This window comes from Girardinichthys multiradiatus, chromosome 7, assembly GCF_021462225.1.
Source record: "Girardinichthys multiradiatus isolate DD_20200921_A chromosome 7, DD_fGirMul_XY1, whole genome shotgun sequence".
Taxonomy (NCBI): domain Eukaryota; kingdom Metazoa; phylum Chordata; class Actinopteri; order Cyprinodontiformes; family Goodeidae; genus Girardinichthys; species Girardinichthys multiradiatus.
Window position 1 is genome coordinate 26570059 of NC_061800.1, and position 19905 is coordinate 26589963.

At 40.6% G+C, this 19905-nt stretch overlaps 2 protein-coding genes across 2 annotated transcripts in view; both read left to right on the forward strand.

Annotated features, from left to right (window-relative positions):
- zak (sterile alpha motif and leucine zipper containing kinase AZK) overlaps nt 1-11711 on the forward strand; it is a 59404-nt gene extending 47693 nt beyond the window's left edge. Inside the window, exons 12-20 of the mRNA XM_047371004.1 lie at nt 6323-6367; nt 6450-6480; nt 6568-6707; nt 6810-6872; nt 7152-7241; nt 9015-9131; nt 10241-10315; nt 10443-10587; nt 10709-11711. Coding sequence (XP_047226960.1) covers nt 6323-6367; nt 6450-6480; nt 6568-6707; nt 6810-6872; nt 7152-7241; nt 9015-9131; nt 10241-10315; nt 10443-10587; nt 10709-11406 — 1404 coding nt within the window. The 3' untranslated portion in view covers nt 11407-11711. The remainder of the gene's footprint in view (nt 1-6322; nt 6368-6449; nt 6481-6567; nt 6708-6809; nt 6873-7151; nt 7242-9014; nt 9132-10240; nt 10316-10442; nt 10588-10708) is intronic.
- Nucleotides 11712-13784: 2073 nt separating this feature from the next.
- cdca7a (cell division cycle associated 7a) lies at nt 13785-18595 on the forward strand. Its single transcript, XM_047369894.1, has 10 exons — nt 13785-13940; nt 14566-14706; nt 14785-14904; nt 14979-15176; nt 15965-16045; nt 16120-16311; nt 16394-16522; nt 16610-16759; nt 16835-16971; nt 17569-18595. The coding sequence occupies exons 1-10, from the start codon at nt 13920-13922 to the stop codon at nt 17603-17605; spliced, it is 1206 nt and encodes a 401-aa protein (XP_047225850.1). The 5' UTR covers nt 13785-13919; the 3' UTR covers nt 17606-18595.
- The last annotated feature ends 1310 nt before the right edge of the window (nt 18596-19905 follow it).

The following is a 19905-nucleotide window of genomic DNA, read 5'->3' on the forward strand; positions in this document are numbered from 1 at the left end:
CAACTAATGGACTATGTACAATATAAACAAGTTGATTAAAGATGATTAGAAATCATGACCAAAAAGAGTGATGCAACATTACCATGCAATGTTTATGTTTGAGAACCAAGGATTATCTTGAAGAATCTGGAAGTGAAGTTAAGTTAGTTTTGGAACCAACTTAGGCAATAATCAGCAACCTTTAGACAACCCTTCACAATGCAAGATCAGATTAAATATTATTTTAATAAAATAATGTTTTAAAAAATGATCTGCTGAATAAAACCAACCTCCTGGATGACTAATTCTCAACGGTGTCTAATTAACTGCCTTCATTTATTAAAATAATGTTTGAAGAAATATTATTGAGTATTTTGGAAAAGAGCCAAATCTTTCTGGAGAAATGGGGCTTAATGGTGTTTACTTAGTTATCAACTCTAGTAAATGATGTTCAGGGACTATTATTCACTAGCTTGAAAACTAACAACCTTTCTGTTGACTAGCCTTAATGCTAGCACACGTGTTCTCACCGGCTGGCCGTTGGGCTAACAAAGAAGCTAGCTAAAGTGCTAAGCTAGAGATAGCTTAGCGCCAGAATCAACACATACCTTTAAAATACCAGGGTTAAAATGCATAAGCGCTGACGGCGCGTTATGAGCAATGTTCTGGTTAAAACCACCCTTTAAATAAAGTTTATCTTAGCTTGAACACATACAAAGAACCCGAACCGGCCTGGGTGCTACAGATAGCATGCTAGCACCAAGATAGCCGAGTTCCACAAAACAAACTTCATAACATGAAAACGTTTAGATCATTTCATCCTAAACCAATCTGTTAATCTGCCCAAACCCCAACCTCTGAAGCTGTTGAGGGAATGTCGTCCCAAGGCGAAGTTTGAAGAAGATATCCGTCGTGAACAAAGAGTTAGCTTCCCGCTAACTTCCTCAGTTTCTCCCGATCAGAAGGTGACCAGCTGTTCGTTACCGTAAACACGGTTGCGGCCGTCGTCTTTCCTCCAGACTCGGCTTGTCGAAACAGCTTCTCTCGGAACACCGTTTGCTTCTGTGGGGCCTCGAAGAGAAAATGTAAGCAACTCTTACACCTTAATTTCTCCGTTCATGAATGAAAATACCGGATACACAGACAGTATTTCATTCTACTTAACTTTTGCAAATGATCGGTCCTTGGATCCAGTTGAATTTATGTCCTTTTGCCAGCAAAAGACATTCAGCGTGCTGTGTTCCCTCCTGACTCGATGGTCATCGGTGTGGAAGAGGGAGACTTGTGGAAAGGTGGGGCTTTTATTTGGGTATTGGCGCCACAGGAAGTCCGCAGTTACCCCATTTCCTGGCTGTGCTGGAAGAAGGTTAATGCGCTTTATTTTGAAAGGTTCCAGGAAAGTATGTACCGGAGTTTTAGTGTGGAACACCCATGGCTGTGTGGTCCCAACAACTCCCTAAGGATGGGTTAATTGCAGAGGATAATTTCTCCACAGTGAGATCAATAAAATCTTAATTAATATTATTCTTGTTTACGGACCCGCTTTCAAAATAAAAGCATGCCTCAGTGACGAACAGTATTCCCAATCTAACCAGAGAAAACATATTTTAAGAAATTAAACATTAAATTAGCATCTTTAAACATTTACGATGATACTTCCTGAAAGATATTCTGATATACATTTTTCACCAATAAAGCCTGGGAAACATGGGCAATATTAATCACCACATTAATCATCTTTATCATTCAAGGATGATTTCTGTCATGAATAAGAGTTCAGTTTCTATAAATGTAAATCCATATGTTTTTATTAATATTTCCTGTGGAATTTTAAAATAAAAGTCTAAAGATAAAGATGTGAAAATATCTATTTACAATTTTATTCAAAGAATACAACCCTGGTCCTTCGGAAGGTAAAGGCCATAATAGGGTATGCATCGGTTAGAATACATGAAGGGAGAGTTATTGAAGAAACAAATAATCATTATACTATATTTCAATGTGTAACTGGAATTTAAGTTTGCAATTCTGAGCACTCTGAGTACACTTCTCACTCCTCTGGATAAAATATTGCTTGTATGCTAAGAAATTTATTATTGGAATATTTAGGTGGCTTCAGATTTTGACAGCAGATATGACTACATTTTTAGTGACATAGATGGTCTACTCTTAACCATAGCAGGAATTGGTCTCTGGCAGACATGTTTCTTTTCAGCCAATAATCATAGTGTAAATATAGGTTATATTGGAATATTCCAGCAGTGTCATTTTAAATGTCAGACATCAGATATGAATGAAATGACATGTAGAGATGATGTAATTTATATCTACAAAGCTACAATTTTCTTTTAATGGCGTTACAGATACAGTAAAAGCTTGGGAGATATTGCCATATTAGTATTACTTTAATTCTGAAATCCACCATTAGATGTGGATGACATTTCTTTTTTTTTTTTACGAATTTTTTCAGCACTAGAGGCCTTTATTTTTGATAGTAGGTAGACAGGAAGGAGGGGCGAAATTTGGCAAAGGTCGCCGGGACTTGAACCCGGGACGGCCGCTTTGAGGACTACAGCCTCTACATGTGTTCACACGCCAAACCCCTACACCACTAGCACTGCACCCACTGGATAATACTTTTTAATGTTTACAAGGAGAGGAATCAGCCTGGGTCATCAGACAGATTTATTTTAAAAGGATTATACATATGGTGACTTTTACATACATACATGGGTGACTGGTTTCATGCCATCTGAGCTGAAGCATATGGCACCGACGGCTGATATTAAGTTAATCATCTGAGCTGCATTTTATCCAATTTGTTTGTTTCAATATTTCTGTCATATATTATATTAAAGTTTTTATTTGACTGCCACGTTTCTTAATGAACAAAGATAATCAAAAGTTCAAACCTGTGTTTTGTCTTTAATGTGCGTGGGCATTTGTTAGCACTCCCATCTTCCACAACAACTATGCCACCAAAATAACCCACCAGCAGTGAATGCCAGCAGCAAAAGTCACACTTCTCCCTGCACAATCACTCTGTGCTCTGCTCAGGATGGTTTAAGTACTCTACATTAATGTAACTATAAAAATTATATTCTAAGGAGGATGCTACATCAGTCATACTCTGAAAGTCTGTCAACAGTTCATTTTCACACAAGAATATGTTCTGCCCTAAAAAGTCGCTATGAGTTAACGCTACTTTTTTTTTTTTTTTTTTTTGGTGGTTTGAAAGGGAAATACTGATATCCAATATGTCATTCATTTGGCTCAGAAGCTGCTGCCCTGTCCCAACACTCGCACTTCCACACTTGTGTCCCTTGATTGCGCGTTCCCGTGGATGGGTTTGAGTGCGAAGTGTGTCCCAATTCTCCAGAGTGGTCCTTAGCCTGCCCCCTTTTGCCCTCGATCCACACTTCAGCTAAGCGCGCATCTTTGACTTCGCCGAAGTATATTACCCACAATTCACTGCTGCAGGTGACGTTTTGAGAAAAAAACAATCGCAACTATCAATGTAATCAACCACGAATTCAGAATAATAGGAACTGCATAAATTTTAGACAGCAATCCGACAATATATATTTTTTTACTGGTTTTCCAGGGTCAACATTGTAAGACGCAACTGGCTTCAGAGTGATTCTGGGCAGTCAGTAGCCCAAAACATTTAAATTACCTTTTGAACAAACACTGGCGCCGTGGTGAGAGTCTGGTGTATAAGCCTCCTTCCTTTCTTCCTCAGAACAATTGCTTGTGGCAGTTTTAAAATATTTTCTTAACAGCAAAACTGCAAAAACAGCGACGGGTCCCACCATATTTGATGTCGCAGTTACGGCGCAGAGGTGACGTAACCCCTACTGTCCCAATTCTCCAATTTTAAATGCTTTTAACCTATGCACTTCAACCCCTATGTGCCCTTTTACAAAGTACACATTTCATAGAGGGACGTAGGGTGCACTGGTCTGGCTGCTTACTCCCTGCTAGAGCTTTCTATCCTACCTACAGGTCCTTCTCAAAATATTAGCATATTGTGATAAAGTTAATTATTTTCCATAATGTAATGATGAAAATTTAACATTCATATATTTTAGATTCATTGCACACTAACTGAAATATTTCAGGTCTTTTATTATCTTAATACGGATGATTGTGGCATACAGCTCATGAAAACCGAAAATTCCTATCTCACAAAATTAGCATATTTCATCCGACTAATAAAAGAAAAATGTTTTTAATACAAAAAACGTCAACCTTCAAATAATCATGTACAGTTATGCACTCAATATTTGGTCGGGAATCCTTTGGCAGAAATGACTGCTTCAATGCGGCGTGGCATGGAGGCAATCAGCCTGTGGCACTGCTGAGGTCTTATGGAGGCCCAGGATGCTTCAATAGCGGCCTTTAGCTCATCCAAAGTGTTGGGTCTTGAGTCTCTCAACGTTCTCTTCACAATATCCCACAGATTCTCTATGGAGTTCAGGTCAGGAGAGTTGGCAGGCCAATTGAGCACAGTGATACCATGGTCAGTAAACCATTTACCAGTGGTTTTGGCACTGTGAGCAGGTGCCAGGTCGTGCTGAAAAATTAAATCTTCATCTCCATAAAGCTTTTCAGCAGATGGAAGCATGAAGTGCTCCAAAATCTCCTGATAGCTAGCTGCATTGACCCTGCCCTTGATAAAACACAGTGGACCAACACCAGCAGCTGACACGGCACCCCAGACCATCACTGATTGTGGGTACTTGACACTGGACTTCTGGCATTTTGGCATTTCCTTCTCCCCAGTCTTCCTCCAGACTCTGGCACCTTGATTTCCGAATGACATGCAGAATTTGCTTTCATCCAAAAAAAGTACTTTGGATCACTGAGCAACAGTCCAGTGCTGCTTCTCTGTAGCCCAGGTCAGGTGCTTCTGCCGCTGTTTCTGGTTCAAAAGTGGTTTGACCTGGGGAATGCGGCACCTGTAGCCCGTTTCCTGTACACGCCTGTGCACGGTGGCTCTGGATGTTTCTACTCCAGACTCAGTCCACTGCTTCCACAGGTCCCCCAAGGTCTGGAATCGGCCCTTCTCCACAATCTTCCTCAGGGTCCGGTCACCTCTTTTCGTTGTGCAGCGTTTTCTGCCACACTTTTTCCTTCCCACAGACTTCCCACTGAGGTGCCTTGATACAGCACTCTGGGAACAGCCTATTCGTTCAGAAATGTCTTTCTGTGTCTTACCCTCTTGCTTGAGGGTGTCAATAGTGGCCTTCTGGACAGCAGTCAGGTCGGCAGTCTTACCCATGATTGGGGTTTTGAGTGATGAACCAGGCTGGGAGTTTTAAAGGCCTCAGGAATCTTTTGCAGGTGTTTAGAGTTAACTCGTTGATTCAGATGATTAGGTTCAAAGCTCGTTTAGAGACCCTTTTAATGATATGCTAATTTTGTGAGATAGATATTTTGGGTTTTCATGAGCTGTATGCCAAAATCATCCATATTAAGACAATAAAAGACCTGAAATATTTCAGTTAGTGTGCAATGAATCTAAAATATATGAATGTTAAATTTTCATCATGACATTATGGAAAATAATGAACTTTATCACAATATGCTAATATTTTGAGAAGGACCTGTATGATATGAACTGTGCTTTGCCTATGTCCTTCATTGCTTGTGTTGTCTCCTCCCCTTCAACCAAGATTCCAACAGTGTCATAATTCTTGAGGAGTATTTTTAACATTGACTAGTTTTGGAGGGTGGGGAGAAAGCTATACTCTTTACCCATTTTCATTTCATTAGGCTAAGCTGCGTACCAAATCTTTTGGGAGAAGTAAGAGTGCTCACTCCTTCCTTTTTCTGTGCCACCAATGAATCCATTTCATATTTTCCCAGATGTTGCAAACCACCCGTTTTCTGTCCATTCCTGTGCTCTTGTCACCCCAGTAGACATTCTATGATCCATATATAGTGGTGCATTTGTGTTTTAGAGTGTTGTGGCTGAAAAGGCTCTTTTTGGGTCAGAAACGTGCATTTTAAAATTACTGGTCTGCTTTGATTCTATTTCATACATTCAATATTTCTGTGTATTGTGGTTGTAAAGCATGACATTAGCTCTTCAATGATATTACTGTTTTCATTTATATAAATGTAGTTTTATAAGTCAGGTGGGAGTTCTGCTTGATTTTGGGCATTACTATTTGTAGAGCACCACATCTGGAAAAATAATGGTGCTAATAACTCAAAATCACCATATTTCATTTTGATTATATTCACTTGAAATGTATCATGGATAAACACAAATAATGTTTATATCCACCCACAATCCAATCTGTTGACATAATTTTCCACCTGGGTTTCTCTGCAGTTGCTACCCACCCTTGACATATACACCTGGACAGAGGAGCATGTGGTCAGTATCACTGTTTTTGTTACTAATGTATACAACATATATAACAGCTAAAACTAATGCAATATCTGTGTAAACTTTACAGTATTTCTGGATCGCGCATTTATTTGGTGCAGGTTTGTTTTTTTCCTTTATCTGATTAGTGAAAGGCTGAGTATTTCAGCCTTGCAGCGTTTTATTAATTGTTTGCTCATCTGTGTCAGGTGATGGCACGTGTGACATGCAGCTTTACGCCAACCTATTTAAAGAAAACCACATCACCGGGGAGAGGTTGCTGCTGCTCACGGACTCCGACATGAGAGACATGGGAGTCAAGTCCAAAGGCCACGTCATGCACCTTAAGGCAGGACGCTCATTACAACCCAATCATTCATGTAGAGGATAGGTTTGAAGCCTACTGATATTTGTAATTACTGTCAAGTCAAAAGGATTTTCCTCCTAACAGGCGGAGATTGAAAAGTTAACCAATGATTACCTCGGGTTTCTCCACTTCCCACCACTGCTGAAGGTATGAAGTTTCTCCTTTTTCATTGAGGAGTTTGCTTTCAGTGAGAAATGCAACTTCCACTTCGATTACTTATTTTACCGCGACCTGGTAGTGCTTAGTGGTTATTTAGGGCTAACTTAGTTATGCTGTGTTCATATTTTTGAGTTACCAACTGGCCGGCCACCAGTCCGGTGGCTTTTCAAGCTGAACATTTTCTATTTTCCGCAACCAACGGATTTTTTTGGTGAATGTGTAGTTTCTGCTCATCTTTGGGTTTATTCCTTATTTTTTTCCTGTAAGGATGAGCTGGAAAAGGAGGTGGAACAGAGTAAAACCATCAGTCTGGAGCTGGTGTTTGGGTACCACTGGAAACCAGGAACAGGAAAGTCTGTAAGTTTGCACAGAGACACACGGACTTCAACATGTTCTGCAGCTGTGAGCGTCTGATGCAGCTCCTTATTGGCTCTGTGAAACCAACAATTAATGAATACCACACACAGATGCTGTGCTGACTTTGAAAGTTTGGGTAATAATAATGGATACTTTCCTCAGCCCGCTTGCTGCTGGAGCTGTTTGTTCTGAAGATGCATGACGGCAGCCTGTTAAACTGACCATTGAGGGCATCACTAGACATGTATTAAACCAGACAAATAAACATTTCACTCTCACCCTTGTACCACATCCACCTCGACTTGCAACAGCCTCTTTGTTGGGTTGTGAAACTGTGGAGAAAGGGGCGCTCTTCACTTGCTGTTTGAAATTAATCAAAAATAGCCCATTTAGCCAGAAGTCATTTTCCTTTAAAAGGCAAACGTTATTTAATCTTTCAGCTGTTCATTGTCCCATCATAAATAGTCCTCTTTCAGTGTGTTCGGCAGGGCTGAAACGAGCCTGCTAATTGCCTCCCATTTCTTCTGACATGTGGTGGTTTAGTGGGTAGAAAACACAGCAGGGAGAAGGAAACAGGAGGCTGAGAAAATGAGAGCTAATTATTTTCCCCTGCCTGGTGTCAGGTTCTGTGTCAGCCTTGTTTTTACAAACTGGAAGGTTTTTTTTGCACTAAATAAAACAAACCCGCGCTACATTTTTTTTTTCCCTTTGCCCCTCTTTGCTGGCGATGTCATGGAAGCAGCTGCACTTCTCAAAGACAAAATGAGAGCCTGCGATTGTGCGGCCACCATCTGACAGCCACTGAGGGTCCCCTACTAATGAGGATATCACCGTGCAGCCAAGTGAAAGGTGCTGAATTATGTATGAGTTGTCATTAGACGCACTTGGGTCCTAGGCATCATTACCAGACATTGTTTCTGCTGGAGTGATTAGACTAGCGTGGACCTGGGAAGCCCCTGGTGCGACCATCCAGGGCTGACGCCGGGGCCAGCGTGGGGGCCACTGGTGTGTTTCTGAGCCAGAGGCTTGCCGAGGCTCCTGCTTTGAGCCGTTTCCAGCCCCTGGGGACGATGAAGGAGAGGTCGAAGGCTCCTCAGACGAGTGTGTTAGCGCCACTCCTCTGATGTCTCTCTCTGTGATCTCGACACAATGAAATGGCCCGAGCCATGAACCCAGCATGGCTAAGCGGTGACCTGTGGCTCTGTGGCCAGCTCTTTAAGATAGGAGGATTCATTACTGCAATGTCAGCATTCTGCATTCAGAAAGAGGGGACATGGCAAGTGCACTGATTTGTGCCAGGCAGGATGATGTATGCAGGCGGCAGCAGTTCATGGAAAACAAAAAGAATCTCCTTCCTGCATAAAATCAACCTGCGCTAAACAATTATTCCTGGTCTATTTCAGAAATGCAACCAGTGTTTTTCTTGAATTTTACTTTAATTATTAATCTTTGTAATTATTGTTGTTTATTGGATGTAACTCTAATGCAACATTGGGCTGTTGGAAATCTTTTCAGATTCTCTAAATCCTTGTGAAGAAATAGCATTTTTATAAATCTAATCTTTTGTGCACCTAAAAGTTTTCTGTGTCTCTCTGGGTATATAAAGCTTTATAAGCCATAAACTGCCACTACAGTTAACTACCTGTAGGCTGTGCTGTTGATTTATGTTCAAGTAGATGTAATTTCCTCCTCAACATAATGGTGGAATTAGAAAGTTTGTCATGCATGTGAAGCAGAGGTACATTATCTCGCCGTTACCTCTTTTCCTGCCAGGACTGCAAATGGAAAATGTACATGGAGCTTGATGGAGACGAGGTTGCCGTAACCTACATCAGAGATGTCATCTTTAATGCCAACAGACCGGATGTGGAAGTCCTGCGGATGACTAAGGTGTTGACAGAAAAATAAATTGTTTTTTTGCATCCTTCTTCTTTCTTGTTCTGTGATTGCTAAATGTTTTTACCTACAAGATGATGGTCAGGTTTCTCAATGATCAAGGTCACGGTAATCCTCCATGTTTATACAAAAGGGAGCTGGGCTTCCTGTCTTGGTTCGTAGCGCATAGCTCTGAAACTCACCATAAGGAAGAATTTTGCATTAACTTATACAGTTTTTAGGGGATCAAAAGGAAGTTCAGTCTTTTAATTAAAAACATGCAGTCCCTTGTTAACCACAGTATATATCGCCAGTTACAGCTGCAATTATTTTGGGTCTTTGCTTATTCACCATTGCATCTTGGCACAGATTCTCAGTTGGGTTTAGAGTAAAAGGTCTAAAGATTAAAAGCCATTCTAACACATGAATTTGCTTTGATCGAAACAATTTAATTTCAGCTACTGCTTTATGTTTAGATCATTGTTTACCAATCAACTTTAACAAACTTCCCTGTTCTTGCTGAAGAAAAGCATCCCTAGAGCCTGATCCTGCCACCATCATGTCTCCCAGTGGGGATGTATGTTCAGTGATGTGTAGTGTTAGTTATCTGCTACACAGCGTTTTGCATGTAAGGCAAAAAAGTTACATTTTGCTCTCATCTGAATGGAGCACCTTCTTCCACAGTGGCAAACTGTTAATTGGACTTCCTATGACTTTGACTACTAATAGCTGTCCTGTAAACAGATTTGCCAACCTGAGCTTTGGAACTCTGAAGCTCCTCCAGAGTTAACATAGCTTCTTGAATTAATTCTCTCCTTGCCGGGCCTGTCAGTTTCGGTGGACGGCCTTTTCTTGGTAGTGTGCAGTTGTGCCGATCTCTTTTCCTCTTCAGATGTTAGATTGAACAGTGCTCCATGAAATGTTCATGTCTTGGGATATTGATTTACACCCTAACCTTGCTTTAAACATCTCCACAACTGGATCAACTTAATGAAAAAGTTCAATGGGCATGAGCACTTTTGCTAGCCACTGTACATTCACCTGCAAAACGGATGTATTGTCCTTGCAACAATCAACAATTTTACTTTGTTATGATGGTTTTTTTTTTTTTTTTTTTTTTTCAGCCACCTTTTCTGATGGAGAAATGGATCATTGGATTGGAACAGAACCAGAAAATAGAGTACATAGTCAATTATGAGGTGAGTCAAAATCCATAACCCTATAAATCTTTGTGGCAGTTGAAATCTTTAACTTAATATTTATTAACATAACATAATACTGTTAATATTTATTGTCCTTGTGTTCTTTTCACTTGTGACCCATTAGAATGATGTCAAGTCACCAAAGTCGACTAGACACAGCAGCTTGTTGGTGTGGACCCATAGTGGCGGACAAGATGAGATAAAAAACTTGGAGCTGGTCATTGAAACGGCTCCAGTTACCTCGGACCCCAGAGACAGAACAGACTGCAGTAAGTGTGTTTTTTCTCTTTTAATTTTAAAAGAGAAAAAAGTTAAGGTATTTATATTTAAAGGTATTGTTGTTATAACTAATCAGTATATTTAAAGTGCATTGTATACTGTCTGTTTAAGATTTTGATCCTGCGTGGATGAACAATGTAAGGCACAAGCACATGATGACCCAGAAGTCACAGCAGAAGACGGCACGTCTGAACAGCTCCGATGCCCGCACTCTGCCTCAGTTCCTCTCTGCGCATGAAAGCGAAGCGTTTTCCTACGCCGCCGCCGTGCGCCGCTCTCCGAACCACCTTCGTCCCACTCCCTGGAGCGACTCTCGCTGCTCGTCGCCGACTGCCAGCTTGTCAGCCAAACTGTTGCCGCTCAGCCTCGGGTCAAAGGGCAGCAGTCCCTCCAGTACTACGTCGGAGAGCACGTTGGAGCGGGAGCGCCCACGCAGCGCCGGAGCACTGTACGACCACCGGAGGAACAGCTACCTCAGCAGGACGTTAGCACCAGGAGGGGGACACGGGAGGGGGCACGGGTGGACAAACAACAGAGGAAGCAGTAAGAGTGGAAAAGGCTCACGGCAGCAGGGGAGGCCACGATCAAATAATTACGGCGTCACACCTCAGAGCCGCCCACCACCAATACCGGGTATATTGTCTGTGACAGGAAACCCTAGTGAGGAAAAAGAGGGGGGCAAAGCCAGCGATGGAGGGTGGATCAAAGTGGAGCGACATAAAAAACCACCACGTCAGGACAATAAGCCAGTCAGAGGTCGAGCGAGGAGAGAAGGAAGGGGAGGACGTGGCGCTGGAGGAAGATCTTAATGTGGACCACATATGAGCCAACAGCTTCTTCTATCAGAACATGAATTACATAAAGTGTATGTTGGAAGAAAACCATACTGAGGTGTAGAATGTATCAGTGAAGCTTTGACTACTTTTATATGAACTTTTTTAGGATAAAATTAATGAGTCTGTATGCTCAAGGTATATTTATTATGCAAAAACAGATAATTATGTATTTTATTCATTTTAGTTTATGGGCTGAATGGAACATGATATCCACTATTTGTTTTATGCAAATAGCAGCTAAAGACCAAAATAAAATAAAAAGAAGAGTTCAGAAGTTTCTTCTGTGGTGTGTCTCCTTCTGTTTTTTTTTTTACAGACTTCACTCTGTCCAAACGTTTTAAATGACCCTGAGTTTTTTCAGAACTTCCTGCCAGTGAGCCAGACCATCTAATTAATTGAAGTGGGCTCAATCTGCAGCTCCTCAGAATTTCTAACTGGCTTTTACAGATTTTGTTTGGACCATGTGATCACATTTTGGCGGTGTATGCCTTAAAAATAAGAGAAGTAAACAAGAACAAGAGTAGAGCTATCCATTCAAAGTGAACAGTATCTAAAATGTGTTTCTAAATGAAACATTCAAAAATCCAGCCAATAAACATTGTAAAGGACACTTTTCACTCGGGTCGTGCTCTGTTTGAACTGTTGCCGTCTGGCAGACGCTACAGATCAATTAAAGCAAGGACAAGTAGATTCAAAGACATGTTTCTATACAACAGCTAAAGCCAAACTCAACACTGTTGGAATATAAAGGGCGATTCAATAATGGGAATGTGCAATCAGTATGAATTTCTGTACAACCTCCTTCGTTTTTTCTGTTTTACATAAACTATTTATTGCTCATGCATTGGCCAGATAGTATTTTCTTCATTTTGTTGTTCTTGTGACAATGACAATAAATGATGTTCTGATTCTGATTCGGATACCTGATCTGGGACCTGAGAGACACATCATCTATTAGCTGATCTACTTTTACTGAAGTTTCCAGGTCTTTGAAAATCACCCTTTTATCACTAATATATAGTTTTATGCCAAACGTGTAAGCTTTGGAACACTTTTATATGTGCTGGATTAAAAACATCCCACTTTGGGTTATTTTTCTAACCCAGCCCTGTGTTGACTTAACACAATAGGAACGAGTGTGGGGTTTAAACCAGTGTTCTGGGTTAGTTTTTCAAGCAAAAAACGGGTAGAAGTGACCAATGTCTTAATGCTAAGGCTAACATAAGGAGTTCTGAAAAACACAATCCATAATCTGAGTTACTTAACAGCTAATATTTCACTTAAAGTGAATGTTCTATCTATTTTCTAAACCTTCCTAATCCTTCCATGGACCATCGGTTACCAGCCAAGAGCCAGATGGGTACACCTTGACCAAGTCACCAGTCCATCTCAGGCCTTTATAACCATCCACTCAATCTAAGGGGCAATTTAGCAAAACTGATTAACTGGGAAGTATGTTTAATACCTGCTTAAAACTTAATTGTAATCTGACAAACAAGCCCTATTAAAACACATATTGTAATTTGGTGAATATGTCTGTATATATACTAGTCTGAAAGGGGATCAGAACCACAATGAGTTGGAATAGAGCATAATGCAAAGTGTTCAAATAACAATATACTTTTCACTTCAATGTCAGCTGAGATTTCAGCTTTTTTTTTTTTTTTAACAACCATTTTCTCCATAATACTTGATGACAGTAAAATCTTCACTGTAAACTATTCTTCTGAATATTGAATAAAATCCTGCACTACACTTAATGACCGCTTACAAAGATTATAAGAAAGCAAATTACATTTGTGCTTAAATCGTGTTCCCTTCCTATTGTTTTCAGAAAACATGTCAAATACCTTTATCTTGTCCCCACATTTCCATTTTAATGTGGTCTTTAAAGTGAGATACACCACAGTTACTGCATGTTAGTCAGCTTTAACAGAAAGTCTTGTAACACGTTTTCACATTTTTAATAAAACTCTTTCGTTATAATTTTTTAGAAACTTCATCTCACATTGTGTATGAAGAGATCATAAACATAATAGAAAAGCCTCCGCTTCACATTGTGACCCGTCATAACCCTGAAGTTTGAAACCTGATAACAACTTGGAAGATTTACAACACTTTACGCGCCTTGGATGCAAATGAAGCAATAAAATGTTCGCGCCACTGTCAAGACCGCGGAAGATGCACAACAAACACCGCGGTTAATGTATTCAGAGATGTGACTGAATTGAAAAACACGACGGACCCAAGTAAACAACAGAAATGAACTCTAAGTATTGTTATAACGTTACAGTTTGATAGATGTATTATTTCCTACTAATAAAAGCCCGCAGGGAGTTTCTATGCAGCTTTCAGGACCTTCCGGTGGCGCGGGAAATGAACAGAGTGTGGCTGCGTGCAGCTGCAGGTCCTGCTTTGTTCGCTGCAGAGCTGCTGCACGGTGACTTTCTTTCGCTATACGGTTGGACCGCTTTTAAAGGCGAAATATGCCGCTCACCCGCTCCCAGGTAAGTTGATCAATCTGGCGTTTTCATCTTTAATCACGTTTATTTTCATGTTCTTGCAAAACCCCCCATTACCAGCCGAAATAGATTTTACATGAACTTTTTAAAGACTGCCCGCCATCATTAAACTAACAGCTTTTTTTTGTTTTAAAACACGTTTTATTTGCACATGCGCTTTAACTTTTTTGCGGGTATATGACTAAAAACGTAGTTTTCAATGCATATTTGATATTTATGATCATTTGATTTAATGTGAACTTTGTGCTCAGGGTGTGTCCTACAGACACGATTCATTCAGTCCTTGTACTACACAGTAGTAAGTAGTTCAGCAGGAACATTAAGTCCTTGGAAATGTGTATGTATTTATATATATGTCCTTTCAGCATTTATGTTTAAAAACAATAGTTTGATGATTTTAGTACGACTTTATAGCGTCTGTACTAGATCTTTTGCATTTATAATATAATCCAAGGGTGTCTTTTTTAATGCATTTGGCATTAATCAAGTTGTTTTTTAAATATCTTGACAGCTTGCGTGTAAATGTGTATTTTACAATCTTTAACCCATGTTAAAGTTGTAATGCAGAAACCCATCTGACTGTATGGTTCGTTCATGTTGCCCCATAAAGAAACTGGTCGCCCAGTCTTCATCAACTAGGATGAGCCTGAGGAGCTTCCGCAGTGTCCCGCTGGTCCCCATGGAGACCTCGTCCTCCTCTTCTGATGACAGCTGCGACAGCTTTGGCTCTGACGGAGGCTTTGCGAATACGGTAATGATAAGAAAAATATTCATATCTGGCTGCAGTCTGACTGCGATGATGGCAGCTGATACCTTTTACTGACTTTAGAGGAGCCTGAAACAGACGAGGAGGACTGCAGAGAAACCAAAGGGTTTCGAAGCCACGTCGGAGGAGGACACATGCAGTGGGTTTGAGGAGAATGTGATCAGCAAGCAGATCAAAGCAATGGTAACAAATGCAGAACTTTTAAAACCGTTAAAGGTTGCAGGTTTCAGTTGGTAATAAACTGTTTTGTCTTTTAGAAAGTGGACAGTAAGGCCCCTAAACATGGCCGCAGGTCGAATTTCCTAAAAGTTGCCATGGCGTTCCCCACCAGGACAGACAGGAAGAGACCTGCGTCTGAGCCGCTACCTCAGCCTATAGTGCAGGACCCTGAGGACGAGGAGGAGGAGAGTGTCATGAACAAACGAGCTCTGAATATTAAAGAGAACAAAGAAATGGTATGATCTGTCTCTTTTGAGTCATAATAAATACTCAAGATAGAGATGCTCTCATCAGAAACTTGTGGCTGATTTCTGATCACCAGTTTTTGTAAAGCACTGCACTGTCAATTCAAATTTTAGCACATTTATTGACAATAATCTTATCAAGATGTTTTTTTGCCTTCCTGCCTTAAGGAGTTAATATATAGATGTATTAGCGGCAGAAACAAAATAATACACCATGTATGAGAGAGCAGCCACTGTTTGTGATTAGCAAGGTTAGCATTAATAAAACAGCCATCTCTGTGTATTCCCTGAACAATGTTGATCCTTAATTAACTCTGAGATCCCATAAAGGATACCAACTATCTCAAAATCAGCATGTTCCATACTTAAAAGGATATGGCAGAGCAATTTTGCTGTACCCCGTTTAGCCTCCCTGTTATCTGCCGAAAGTCTTGCTCTCTCTTGCAGAATGAAGAATGAACCACAGACATCTCTTAACAAGTCGTAGAGGTTTAATTCTTAAACATCCTACTAATACTGAAAATGGATAACAATGTCTTCACTTAGCAACAACTCAAACACTGAAGGATGCTGTTATTCCAGTAACCTGATCACAGTTAGGTGTGGTGCATGTTCTGTTCAGAAAAGACAGAATTTTTGATTTTCAGACCAGTCAGGGCCAGTAAAGCTAAAATTTGGCAGATTCTGGTCACCTTCCAATTACATGGTACATCTCTATGTGACCCTAATAATTTTAATTGATACGTGTTAATTATACTTCATGGATTTTTTATTTTCAGCTTGCAAAGCTCTTGGCAGAGTTGAACAAAATACCTAGACTTCTTCCAGGAAAACAAATGGCAAAGTCAGCTTCAACCAAGGTAATACATAACCTGGAATGAATTTACTGTTACAGATTTACTGCTTTGCATAGGTTAATATATTTTTCTTTCAGACTACACGGAGGCCTCAAGGGTCACCTCAGACACAATGGGCTCACTGGAGAACCCCAGATCGCTTGACACCCCTCCTCACACGGTCCCGCTCTCAGGTGAATGGACCTTCTAGCCTGCCACCAGAGGAAGATACCATGGATAAATTCAGCCTGGTTCGCAAAAGCCCATACTACGAAGAAGATGACGAACCTGTAAGTCTAATCATGAGCATCACTATATCACCCCACCTTCTTAGCATTAATAGCGTTGTAACAACACTGATTTCCTTCACAGCCGCGTCGCCGATCGTACAATAGGCCCAATACCATCCTTCATGTGGTGCGGCCTGTGGAGGAAATTACCGAGGTGGAGCTTCAGAGAATCTGCTATAACGTCCGAGAGAAAGTCTACAATAGCTCCACTGTGAGTCTTGCATCATCAGAACTCTGAAAACAGTCCGTGTTGGTGCAGCTTTGTGACTGGATTTTTATATCTTTATTCTCTGTTCAGGGTTCCACCTGCCACCAGTGCCGACAGAAGACGACCGACACCAAAACCAACTGCCGTAATTCAGAGTGTATGGGGGTGAGGGGGCAGTTTTGCGGCCCGTGCCTCCGTAACCGATACGGAGAGGAGGTCCGAGATGCTCTACTGAATCCAGTAAGTAGCAAGTTATTTAGCACTGTAATCACCTTTCATAATGCATGTGTTGATTAATTTTCATGCTTGTTGCAGGAGTGGCAGTGTCCGCCTTGCAGAGGGATCTGTAACTGCAGCTTTTGTCGGGCGAGAGAAGGCCGATGTGCCACGGGAGTGTTAGTCTACCTTGCTAAACACCATGGCTTTGATAATGTGCACGCTTACCTGAAAAGGTGAGGATGCCTTTGAGCTTTAAATTGATTTATATTTCTTTCATTTCAGCTTTGACCACTGCCAATACCCATTTTCGACCTTTTATATTTAAAAAGACAGAGGAATTTTGAATACCTTCTTGATCAGGTCCACCATCACTATTGGAAACCTCTAAATTCATTATGTTGTCTGACAAATGGAGGGTTGAAAGCTCAAACAGAGGAATTTTGCTGTAAATAAATTCAACCTTCCTGTGATTTGCTGAAAGTCCTGCTCTCTCTCGCTCTTTTGCAGCCTGAATAAACAACAGATGTTATAGAAAGTAGTTTTTCTTTTAAACGGCTTTGGGAATCTGCTTCCTCTGAAGCATTTTCTGCGAACCTCACTAATACTGAAAAAGGTTTTCTTTTTCTCATTAATGACTTCTTAACCGAAGAGTGTTGCCAAGGAAACCACTTACATTAGGTGCATTCAGTTACTGGAAAAAGATTGGAATTTTGAACGGCTGTTAAGCCGGGCAAGCTAAAAATTATCCAGTCTGATTTTAAGGTTCATCTCTGGTATTTGTTTAAGTATATCAGATGCTTGATAGCATATATTCTTTATATTCTCTGCAGTTTGAAAAAGGAGATGGAAGAAGAGAGCTGCAAGTGAATAGTGGAGGAGAAACCACTGCAGATACCCCTGACGACTGACAAGCTTCCTGACCAGTTTATACACAACATTGCTCACTGTGTTTAAAGCACAATAGCTCTCAGTGCTAATTGTTTTTGACTGTCTGTAAGCTATAACTGTGGAAAATAATTGCCCTGTACGCCATTTGCAGTCTTATCTGTGATCGAATTAAATCGTCCTACGATGCAAATGTTTCCTTCCAGGCTTTAGACTGATCCCTTTCTGCTTTACATTGTTTTAAAGGTGTTCCTTTTGAAACATGATTAAATCAATTAAGCCTGTTCTTTGGCTTCAGGTTAATGCTTGTGTTCCTACAAGTTGCTTTTATATTTGCTTGCATGCATAAAAGAAAGCTTTCCTGTCTGTTGTAATCTAAAAATGGCCCAGGGATCCTCCTGCTGTAGGTTGGAAAAAGGGCATATAGAGCGAGGTCCACTGCCTTCCTCCTCTAAACCATGAGGAGCTGTGATAAACTGCAGCGCCTGGTTAAATATCCTTCATTAGATAACTGTCACTAATGGTGTGGAAACAATTAGCACACTCTAATGGGTATCTCATACCTGTAAATCACTTTCTCCCGTTAAAGCACGTTCTCGCTCTGCACCAGCCTCTGTGGCTCATTTTCTGCCGTTCAATTGTTGAACAGAAATGGCTGAAAGTACCTCTGAAGTGGCAGCAGAGTTATAGCCTGCATTTTCTGCTCACAGCTCTGATCCTCTACATGAAATGACATAAAATTAACCTTTATACTGTTCATTGTTGTAATGTACTTGGTTTGACCTATGGTTGAGGATACTTAATCCTACGGTGCTGTTGCAAAATGTGATCAGTTAGATATTTTTGTCTTTTACAGTAATTGCAGGTGGAGGTTGTTATATTGATGGTTCTATGTTCCAAACACAAAGGAAATGTGCCTTGCGCTCATTGTGTTTTATGTACATGTTCAATAAAGCGTTAATCGGTGCAGAATTGTGTCAGTGGTCCTTTTTCTCTGTAACAGTGGCAGCTGTAATCACTGGTTTTAAAACACGAAGAAAATTCTTGAGTGACTACAGACATGAAACCAGGAGGTTTATTTGAAACGTTACTGGGGTACAGCTAGTGTTTTTGGTGAAACCTCCATTCCTTCGGGGTAAATTTCAACAGAGCCGATGACCTACAAACACTTAAGCAGTGAAATTGGTTGTCAGCTACCTGCACAAGCTCGAACAGGTCAGATGATCACCATTTACATCAGCACGGTGCTGCATTAGGAGCGCGACAGAAATGCATGTTGGGTATGTCAGATGAACCTCAATTGGTCAAAAGAATGTAAAACCAAGTTATGCCACTTTGTTAATATAAAAAGTGGTCATAGAAAAGATGATAGTACACCCCTTTCCAATTCCTGGGTTTATATAACAAAAATTATCTGGTCTCTTCTTGGTACTGGAATCATTTCAATATAACTTCAAGCATACAAAAATCCAAAACAGATCTAAAACCTCCCATTATTTATTGAACTAAAACAAAGCCACAATCAAAGCTGTGAAAGCGGGAAAAATTGAACACACCCTTGTTTCTTCCATAGGATTTAAGAAGAAAGACAGCAGCCAGGTGCATACATGTGGGTCTGTTCACAATGCCAAGGTGGAAAGATGTCAGCAATGACCTTGGAGAAGCAACTATTGCATTCCCCATCCATTCAAATGTGAGGTTAGGACAACAGAAGTACTGAAAAAAGAAAAGCGTCACAATGGCCCAGCCAAAGTGCAGACCTCAGTCTGCGAAAATAAAGCAAAACAAATGCCCGCAAACTTCAATTAACTGAGGCAACATTGTAAGGAAGAGTGTTTTCCTCCATCACAATGTAAGAGTGAAACGTAGGTATATTTTATGTTTGTAAAACATCCCAGAAGTTTATCAAGGAGCTATGAATTTTCTTTGAATCTGTAAAGCCAGATGCAGTGGAGGAAGAGCAAACAATTCAGGCATCTGACAAACTGGAAGCCTATCAGAAGACGGACATGTGTAATCAAAGATGACTCGTTTTAAATTGTTAATTTAGCAGCACTACAGCAAAATTAGGGATTCATATTTCATGACAAATATCTCACAACTACCTGTAACATATCTATGAACATTCTAACCCATTCAGCCTTCTGGCAGTACAGCGTTTCACAGACCTTAGAAGAAGCTTGTTCGAGCCCAAGAAGTGGAGGACAGCTAGTTTGGGTAGACTGGAAATCAAAACGTGTTTTTTGGTGTTCACAGTTGTTAGTTTGAATTTTGCAGGTCCT

Excerpts from the sequence above, each read along its gene's own strand:
- cdca7a (XM_047369894.1), top strand. The coding sequence starts at position 13,920 with ATGCCGCTCACCCGCTCCCAG. Across the intron at positions 14,905-14,978 it reads GCAAGCAGATCAAAGCAATG|AAAGTGGACAGTAAGGCCCC; the intron begins GTAACAAATGCA and ends TTTGTCTTTTAG. Across the intron at positions 16,972-17,568 it reads GTGCACGCTTACCTGAAAAG|TTTGAAAAAGGAGATGGAAG; the intron begins GTGAGGATGCCT and ends TATTCTCTGCAG.